The sequence below is a fragment of the Montipora foliosa genome, chromosome 9 (assembly GCF_036669935.1).
Source record: "Montipora foliosa isolate CH-2021 chromosome 9, ASM3666993v2, whole genome shotgun sequence".
NCBI lineage: Eukaryota > Metazoa > Cnidaria > Anthozoa > Scleractinia > Acroporidae > Montipora > Montipora foliosa.
Window position 1 is genome coordinate 352,501 of NC_090877.1, and position 10,000 is coordinate 362,500.

A 10,000-nucleotide genomic window follows, 5' to 3' on the forward strand; every position below is an offset into this window, starting at 1 on the left:
TTTTATTGCTGTCAAAGCAACAGACAGCTAATAGTGTCAGGTTTCATACATACCCCTAACATACCCCTACACTGTAACTCCATCCCTAAAATCAGTATTAATTTTACTATGGTAAACTTCCTAATAAAATGGTTACATGTTGGCTCCGGCCCTTTGTATAACTCACTTCTTTGAAGGTTGTTCTTCATCATTGCTTCCTAGTTCAAAAGAGCTCTCTTCCTTTAACACTTGGGGATTATCACCGTCTATTGAGAACCTGGTCTATTTTTAATGAACTCAAGTTTGGGACTTCATCCAATTGCAAAGGCCTGGTAACTGAGCACAAGAATGTGTTGACGCAAAAAATCACGGTTCGAGCAGTTTTCACGCGAACACAAAAGGAAGGGCAGAACTTGGGGATAAATTATGAAACCTGCATGGGATATTAAAGGGTGACAACGAATTACCTGGATCTGGTCCTACTGTTTTACTTGATGCGCAAATGGTTTGGTTCGGACATCCTTGACATGCAGAGCTTTTCCCTGCCTGTTCGCTACCTGTTCCAGGACAGTCTGCAATTAAAAAAAACACCACTAAATAAATATATTCATGCAGCGAACGTTTGTAAAGTGATCTCTTTTTCTAAACTCTAATCGTCAAAATATTCTCGTTTTAAAGTAGAATTACGTTCAGGCGCATTCTCCGGCACGTCCGCCATCTTGTTTTTTTTAAGAGCCCACGATGATGGTGCTGGCGCATGGTCATTGCTTCCAACATGAAAAGGAAAATGGCGGAAGAAGGGTCTGGTAAATATTTTTTGTTTATCTCAAAAATTGTTTGTGGGGCAGCAAATTCAAATCTTGATGATAGAATAGTTACTGTCTTAATTTTAGTAATAGATGCCGACGACAAGTTGGAGTCCGATAGAAAGTGCGAGCGCACGGATTCTTCTCAGGACCCGTGTCGGGAGCAATGTTGTCCCAAAAATGCTGATGTTGACAACGAGAACGCGGAAATGAACGAGACGTCGAAAGAAGATTTTAGCGTGGAGGAGAAAGAGAAGGACTCAACAGAGGATGAACCCGCTTCGTCTTGCAGAGAGACGGCAAGTTTTAGAGTGGTTTGGAACAAGAAAAATTATGAAGTCACTTTCCCTGTTGACGAAACAGCTGATTGCCTGAAGCAACATATAGAAAATCTGACAGGTTTGCTTTTCTCGTGTTTTTGCTTAATTAACTCTAAAATGAAGAAAGATTTCTCCGAAACGCCTCATTAAATTTACTCCAAGTTCCTTGAATTCAAAAACAGCCCCAGTTAGTAGCCTCCTTTGACGGGGATATGGAAATGAATGAAAGAACCCTTTCCCACCCCTCCGACAGAAAAAGGGTGATTTTGGTTTCGCTACGTGGACCTTTTTGCAGGAAGTCAAAAATGGACTTTTTCCACTTGTTAAAACACAGTCATTTTCAATGAAAGAGAGTTTGTTAACATCATTGTTTACAATTTTAACATAATTTCTTTCCTCATTTACTTACAAATTTGCTTATAGGGGGCATTGTATTTTAGACCAATCTGCCTAAGGAAAACTTGGTAAATGCAAGGATCATCGCAATACAAGTAGCATAGAGAGAGGGATTGAGCTTCAATATGCATTTTTTTGAGTTTATATAACAGCTCCACTTCAGGATCAGGCTACACAGTCATACAAGATCCTGCCCAAATCCCCAGCACTAACTATCGCCTCTTCGAGATTAGGATGCCACTACTACTACTGCTACTATAACAGCATACAAATTTATGCACAAAAACGAAACACAGAGGAATTGTTAACACTTTGCAAGCAGGACTGCACACTAACTATTATTTTAATTCTCAGAAACAGACACTTTGTAGTTAACACTTAAGTTTTAAATTCTCATCCTGTTACAGTAAATGAGTCATCTCCATAATTTTGGCTTTGAATTGAGCAAAATATTAGCTGATAAATTATTGGGTGCCAAAACTTAATGGTTTATGAACCAGAGGTTAACCCACTTCAAACATATGTTGGGTTTTATATTCTTTAAATTTTACATGTATTAACGTAATTATTGGCCTATTAGGAACAACCAAAATGGATGTAGAGCAGCCCTTTTTTCACATAGGTCGTGGGACTAGGTCCTGTTAAAGCCTGATTTTTTCCAGGCTGTCTCTTTGATTTTTGGACTTTGAAAAATGCTTCTAATGTTCATAACTGCAATAATCTAACCTCCTTACTTATTTATATTTTAATTTTTTTCATTTTTTTTTTAGGTTTACCCGTGTCAATGCAGAAGCTTATGTACAAAGGTAATAATTATAGTAATCTGAAAACAGAAACTTTCCTTTGTCAGGAGTTTTGAACTATGGGGATCCAGGCAGGCACTTTGTTAGTAGCATTTACTTTTCCCTATTGTATCTCTGGTTCAATGACATTGCTAACCCTTGAACCCCTTAACTACTCCCATTGGTGATGAAAACCTATAAAATCTTCCTCCTAGGAGTCAGTGGGTTTGCTTAATAAAGGGGAAGTAGAGATTGTTAACCAATCGACTCCTAAACCGCATCTATTGGCACTGGCATTAGACAGAATAAAATCTATTAAGTCTCACTTCTAGGAGTCAATTGATTAATATTACTCTGTCACTATTGGAAGTTGGATGCCTGAGACATTCAGGAGCTTGCAGTATTGGCAGCCAGCTCCTAAATGGAGACTGCGCCCATGCCTGGGAAATCCTTGCAACCCAGCTATGAGCCCCCATGCAGCATGGGAGACAGGCACCCATCACACTAAAAAAACATTGGAAAAGGGGAGAGGGAAGATAACCGCTAAAATGCTTCACAAACACTCTTTTCCCACAACACAACTACAATGTTATTGTTACGCCCTACAGCACGCAAGCACGAGAAATCGTGCAGCAGGGATGGCGCAGTGGTGAGAGCACTTGCCTCCCACCAAAGCGGCCCATGATTCCCTGACCCAATGCCAGAAGTGGGTTGAGTTTTTGTTAGTTTTCTACTCTGCTCCGAGGGTTTTCTTTGGGTTCTCTGGCATGTTCAGTCATAGTAGCAAAATATTAATGAATGTGAAGGCCTTAATATTTTAGCCTGCAAGCAGGCTCTTCCTTTGAAATGGTGTGCGGCCAAAATATGGGGGCTTTGTTGCTAGTTTCGAAGGGAAGAGCCTGCAAAGATCCCTGCAGTTCTTCAGTTTTTCCCACTGCTGATCTGTCAAATCATCAAAGTGAAACGAACCAATCAGATCAGATCAGATCAGAAGAGGTAAATAAACTGTAGCATGTCAAATCTGAAGAAGTTGTTGTTACTAAATGGCTTTGAGTTTCACACAAGCAAAGAGCCCTTCCACTAAATAAAAGAAGGGAAGATGATCAAAATTATATAGAAAATTTCTGGGGGAAAAAGCGACCACTAACGTCACGTTTTAGCATCGGTGCACAGAAAACCATGAGTCCCCTTTGTGAGTAGAGTGCATGCGAGATATTCAAATTTCCTGGCCCATCTCAATGTCAAAGACCTTCCTGACAACGCTACAAGCGTGAAAGTCTTGGTGTTAATACCGAATGGGAATGAAGATCCATACAGCAAGTGACAAAGCCACAGTTTGGCTTTTAAAGAATCTTGCGCTAAAAGGATGGCAAGCAGCTGCAAATGTCTTTCTCAAAGTTGTGTATGAACCAACGCGTGAGGATTTTCTGATCGCACTCAACAGGCCTGTGAATAAAGAATTCAGGGAAATATTGTCAATTCGAAACTATTTTTAAGAGAACAACATTGAATATTGTCAATTCGAAACTATTTTTAAGAGAACAACATGTCTTCGACCTTGCAGCGTTCTCAAACACATTTGTCGTGAAGGACATTGACATGTATTTGTCTTTATGCGCAGTTTCATGTGGAACTGACCTGGAAGGTGACCGAAACACTACAAATACCATTGCCTTAGCCACAACAACTGAAGCACGCCATTGCATTAAGGATTTATTGGCATTCTATGCTGTTATGCCTTTTCCTGTAGAAGACTCTTTATTGGGTGGAAGAGAGACACTTGCCGAGATTACACTCGCCTTGTTGAGTTGAACTGAAAATCTTTGTGTTGTTTTAACTGACAAGTGTCAATCGCAAATTGACCAATCAGCAATTTGCATTCTGAACGTATATACTCACTGAAGAACTGCCGGGATCTCTGCAGGTTCTTCCTCTCCTTTAGAAACTAGTAACCAAGCCCCTATATTTCACCCCGGTGCCATTTTCAATGGAAGAGCCTTCTTGCAGGCCATTAATATTCTGACTAGCTTTCACTTTTTGTTGTTAAATCTACAGGTCTTGTCAAAGATGGCAGCAAAACTCTTAGGGAGTTAAATGTTACAAATGGAGTCAAAATGATGGTTGTTGGGTCAACCATAAATGATGTTATGAAAGTCACTCCCCCTCCCCCTGGGGCATTAAAAGAAGAAAAAACAACCTCAGGTAAGATAGGGTGGGATGAGATAGAACACAAGTATAGTATTTTCCTGTCCCCCTTCTACTACCAGGGTGATAAATTGTCTAAGGAAAATGTCGGTGCTTGCGCTAGGTCGTGTCCAGGTTTGACCCAAACCCTGCTTCCAACAATGTAACACAAAAGAAAATATCCATTCTTTTATAAACTGCAATATTGGGGGGGTGGGAGGTGGAATAGTACCCTTAATGTGTGGAAAAAATAACTGATAATATCTCTCAGTATTTCAATCAATCAGTATTTTTGAGCCCCTAATCAATATGGGATAGGAAGAGAAGGTTTGCCTGTGACTGACTTAAACCTTGTTATTATCCTTGTTTTTCTTACGGTAATTTTGTTTAAGACTGATGAACAACATTAATTTGATGTATGAGCATCTCTTTGAATTGCTAGATGAGGTACAATACTAAAAACTCCAATAAAACTGTATCTGAGTTTATTTTACATATTTAAGCTGTCAAAAGCACACACAAAAGCATAAATATTTAATAGAGTATACCTTCAAAAAGAATACTGACTGTAAACACCCGCATATAAAAACAAGACTGGATTAAGAACATCAGGCTGAAATTTGGCCAATAAAGCACCATATACAGTACTATTATAAGAACCAATAGCCTGATAAATAAAACATGTTAGTAAACCTGTGAATTTTTCGGGAATCTGCTGTAAACTTGTGCTAAAGAGAAGACACTAAACTTAACAAAAGAAAGTTGCATATTGTCATACAGTTCTTGGCAAAATTTTGTAACTCAGAGTTTCCATGTTGTTACAAATTGAAGGAGATATCCTGTTTTTGCAAAGACTCTCAGTTTGAAATACAAAGGTGCCTTATCTTGAAATGATAATTTTAGATTTAACATGACATCAATAAAAAGGTCCACGCTAATCAATTCTTTGTTTCAACTGATTTATTTTTTTATTTTTTCAGGCTCATCAAAGGAGCCTCTCTGTAACCAAAAGGTGATTTTTTTAATTTCCCATTCTTGTTTCCTTGCACTGAATTTTTAAAGGTCCTTAAAAAATTTAACAAGGAGTAATACTGTACTTTCATTTGTATTTTAGATGCACAAAAAAGTTTTAGACAAAGGAAAACCAGATGATGTGATGCCTGGAATCAAGAATAAAAAAGTATTATTTAGTTACGTTTGCACTATTGTTTTTCAAGTCATTTGGTTAGCAAGTGGGTTTGGAAGTTTGAACATCTAATACTTCAGCATCTGTTTACTCTTCCTCTGATCCTGATAACTGTAGTAGGTCAAAATAAGGGCGCGTTCGATTGACACTATTCCGGAATAAGAATACGTGGAGTGATGATTTAAAATACTATGTCTGGCGTTTTGCCAGACATAGTTTACTATGTTTAAAATAGCATTTTAGCAGATGTTTCACAATATCAATATGAATCTCCGCAAAAACGAAGGATTTCTAACTTCTATTCCATGTATTCCTATTCCAGAATACGGCCAATCGAACACGCCCTAAGATTCACTTTAAAATGATTTCAACATATTCCTAGTATTCCTTAGGGCTGCAAAGGGGAAGGGGCTGGTAAAACTGCAATAGCTCTACCATTTGTTGGCTTTTATTGCTCTCTTAGGGGTCCAGATGAAATTATGATGGGTGATAAATGGCAAAACAGTCACCCAGTTTTACAGTTGAAATTAAGGTCTCGCTGGCAAGCATGGCTAAGTGACGAGGGTGCTTGCCTTGAGATCCTGAGATCCTAGGTTCAAGACTAACATTATTCTGTCCACTAGCTGAAGTCATTCCTGGTAGTCCCTGATTCAACTCTTCAGTTGCTCTTGTAAAATAGTCAAATGGTTTGCCTCGACACAGTTGGGGTTCTTAAAGGTTGTTCAGTTCTTCTGTATCATTGATATGTTTCACTGACCCTGAAAAGCTCCGATGGGGAGTGGTCCATTAAGTAATAAACAATTCATAGTGTTATTATTATGGAATTCCTGCTTTGCACTTAGGCCATAATTAGTCTTGATCAGGAAAAATCACAAACTGTCGGTAGCAGTACATGTGAGCTCCATAAATGGGTCTAATAAGAAATTTGACTGTGCTTTTTAAAACAAACCTTTATTTTTTTACCTTGCTCCATTTTCTTGTTCATTTTTCCCAGGAAAAGTTACCAACAGTTCCAGTGGCTGGGATGTATAACAAATATGGTGGAAAGGTCAGATTGACCTTCAAACTTGAGTTAGATCAACTTTGGATTGGAACAAAAGGTAAATGGCAGGACTCATTACAGTGCAACGAGCCTTACCGTGGCCACCCAACAAACGTTCACATTTGAAAATTACATGTACGTGTAAATACGTCAACTCAACAACCCATGCAACAATGTTCAACTTACAACTGCAGTGCTGGAAATAACAGTCGGTCATCGGACATTGTTCGACCAAATTTTGAAAATGTCCGGCCAATTTCACATTGTGATCGGACACGATGACCGAACATCTCACCAGCACATCTTGAGTTCTCTTTTTCAAGGTGTTGTCAGTCAATAAATTATGTCCGGTCCAATTTGTCAAATGTCCGACCAAAAGGAAGATTTGAAAGGACATATGTCCTGTGAATAAAGAAAAATAATTTCCAGCACTGCAACTGTGCAAACTTTGCAAGGAGCCGTGACTGTCAATCAAATTCACTTATCCTGATTGGCGGACAATTTGTAAAAGAACTTTGTTAGGTGGCCACGGTGCGGTGCGTCGCACTGTAATATCCTTAGTGTTAAAGGAAAGGTCAATACCCACTGATCCTGGATCAAGACATCCTATGTTTATCTTATTGCTTGGTTCAAAAAACTAAATTTTCTTCATTCTTTGCATTATTACAGAACGAACAGAGAAGATACCAATGGGCTCTATAAAAAATGTCATTTCTGAAGCAATTCAGGGACATGAAGAATATCATATGATGGTATGAGGTGCAAAATTTGAGGATGACTGATTATGCATGAAAAGTGTTAATATGGGCTGTTGATTTCAGCCTAGTAATTTTGTCTAAAACAAAAAAAGATCTCCTAGTTCATTTAATATAGACCAAACCAAAGAAAATGGTTTTTAATGTCGACAGTTTCAGTGACTGTCGGCTGTCTTTATTATAGCTAAGAAACCAAAATTCAGAGTATTTTTCTTTGTTTTGGGCAATGTTCAGTGATCTACTAAATCTTTCTGTCGAATTTGTTAGCCCGGTGAATTTGTCTCCAATCCTAAAATTGTTAAAATATTTCTTTTTTTTTGTACTCGAGATTAAAGGAAAGGGAGCACTAATCGGGGACACTGTAAATTGAAATTAACAAGTTAACGCAAATCAAATCAAATTTTGGTTTTTTAGGAGAGGGGAAAACCGAGTAACCAGAGAAAAACCTCTCGGTACAGAGTAGAGAACCAACAAACTCAACCCACATATGACGCCGACTCTGGGAATCGAACGCGGGCCACATTGGTGCTCTCACCACTGCGCTATCCCTGCACCCCCTTCACTGCATCCCCCTTCACTGCATCCCCTTCACTGCATCCCCCTTCACTGCATCCCCCTTCACTGCATCCCCCTTCACTGCATCCCCTTCACTGCATCCCCTTCACTGCATCCCCCTTCACTGCATCCCCCTTCACTGCATCCCCTTCACTGCACCCCCTTCACTGCACCCCCTTCACTGCATCCCCCTTCACTGCATCCCCCTTCACTGCATCCCCTTCACTGCACCCCCTTCACTGCACCCCCTTCACTGCATCCCCCTTCACTGCATCCCCTTCACTGCATCCCCTTCACTGCATCCCCTTCACTGCATCCCCCTTCACTGCACCCCCTTCACTGCATCCCCCTTCACTGCACCCCTTTCACTGCATCCCCCTTCACTGCATCCCCTTCACTGCATCCCCCTTCACTGCATCCCCTTCACTGCATCCCCTTCACTGCATCCCCTTCACTGCACCCCCTTCACTGCACCCCCTTCACTGCACCCCTTTCACTGCATCCCCCTTCACTGCATCCCCTTCACTGCATCCCCTTCACTGCATCCCCCTTCACTGCACCCCCTTCACTGCATCCCCCTTCACTGCACCCCTTTCACTGCACCCCCTTCACTGCACCCCCTTCACTGCATCTTCCTTCCAGTGAGTGTTGAAATAAACTTATGAGAGATTAAATAGTTTGCAAAGTGCACTTATGATAGCAGTAGTAATTGCCAAAACATTTTTGCGCAGAAAAGTTGTCGTTATCTTCATTAACTTCATCATCAGTCTTCCTCTGATCAAATTGGGTTTCATTTGATTTTTGAAAACGGCATTTACCTTTTAACTGTAAACAGTTGATTCTTTTTCCCTTCCACACAGGGTCACCTGAAAATTACAAAATTTTTGTCCAAATGAAGCGCTCCCCATATCGACCCATTGTTTAGCAAACGTCATTCAGCGCATTCTCTGTTTTAGGCGATTCAGTTGGGACCTACTGAAGCGTCGCGGTACTGGATCTACTGGGTACCAGCGCAGTTTGTCGATGCAATAAAGGATACCATTCTCGGAAAATGGCAACCGTTCTAGTCTTCTGGTACAGACAAACGTAACAGATACGGACTTGAGTGGTATTTTTCAATACTCAGGATTCGGGAGCTTTGAATCTATGTGAAAATGTGCAATGAACCATGTTGACTTTTAAAGTGTGACAATTGCCTTTTTTGCATGGAAGAACGTCGACTAAATGAATAGTCTTCGAAAGAAAAGAGTTGGACCCAGAGTGCTTTTCATAACATACATTGTATTTTGTTAAAGTTACTTTGGAAACAGATTGTCAGGCAGATGTTAAGATGCCACGGTTAAGAAAGCGAAGTTTTGACAATCTGAAGCCGTTTTACCATTGAACTGATTGGATCAGGTTGTTTCTCAACAATATACTGTGGACCTACTGGCAACAGACTCCTCAGGCGATCCGTCTCCTTCCATTGCGACAAGTAGAGACAGGGAACCACGGATAAAGGCGCTGAGGATCATTTGTTGTTTTGTGCCATCAAGATGATATAAGTTTCGACTGCATGTTGATATGCTAACACTGTAGTCGATTCATTTACACTTCTTAGATCGTATTTAGTCGATTCGCTCACCAAAGACCGTGAAAACACCAACCCCAGACTGACTCGGTTGGCCTCGAGTCGCTTCGTCCATTTGTGAAGCGAATGTCGCCCTGTTATTTTTATTTATTGATAAAAAATGACTGTTATCGCGAGCTGACTGTCACCGCCGAAGATCTCATCTTAGCGTTGACAGCACAAACGTGTTACACGTCGGCTTTTATTTCCAGGTTAGCGAAACAAATGGGCATGGTGGCAATTTTAAAAGAAACCTGTTTAAGTGAATGGTCTGCAGTGTGCATTAAGCTGTTGTAGTCATGAGATATCCTAGGCCCGGTTGTTCAAAAGCGGATTAACGCTAATCCGAGGAGTTAATTTCTCTACTACAAAATGTTGTTCAACGC

General features: G+C 40.2%; 2 protein-coding genes across 3 annotated transcripts in view; one reads left to right on the forward strand and one right to left on the reverse strand.

Moving 5' to 3' along the window:
* Positions 1-722, reverse strand: part of LOC137969898 (cytosolic Fe-S cluster assembly factor NUBP1 homolog) — an 11,217-nt gene extending 10,495 nt beyond the window's left edge. The window contains exons 1-2 of one of the 2 annotated variants that reach the window (XM_068816305.1): positions 667-722; positions 447-551 (exon numbers count right to left, since the gene is read on the reverse strand). Coding sequence is in view for 1 of the 2 variants with exons in the window: in XM_068816306.1 (XP_068672407.1) it covers positions 440-551; positions 667-697 (143 nt within the window). In the remaining variant the exon portion in view is untranslated. Of the gene's footprint in view, positions 1-439; positions 552-666 lie in introns of both variants that reach the window. The other variant, XM_068816306.1, reaches the window with a different exon arrangement.
* Positions 723-742: 20 nt separating this feature from the next.
* LOC137969899 (ubiquitin domain-containing protein UBFD1-like) overlaps positions 743-10,000 on the forward strand; it is a 9,763-nt gene continuing 505 nt past the window's right edge. Inside the window, exons 1-9 of the mRNA XM_068816307.1 lie at positions 743-785; positions 873-1,184; positions 2,272-2,307; positions 4,339-4,485; positions 5,448-5,479; positions 5,582-5,647; positions 6,648-6,753; positions 7,365-7,447; positions 8,962-10,000. The exon at positions 8,962-10,000 is cut by the window's right edge and continues 505 nt beyond it. Of these exons, the coding sequence (XP_068672408.1) occupies positions 755-785; positions 873-1,184; positions 2,272-2,307; positions 4,339-4,485; positions 5,448-5,479; positions 5,582-5,647; positions 6,648-6,753; positions 7,365-7,447; positions 8,962-9,072 (924 nt within the window). The 5' untranslated portion in view covers positions 743-754 and the 3' untranslated portion in view covers positions 9,073-10,000. The remainder of the gene's footprint in view (positions 786-872; positions 1,185-2,271; positions 2,308-4,338; positions 4,486-5,447; positions 5,480-5,581; positions 5,648-6,647; positions 6,754-7,364; positions 7,448-8,961) is intronic.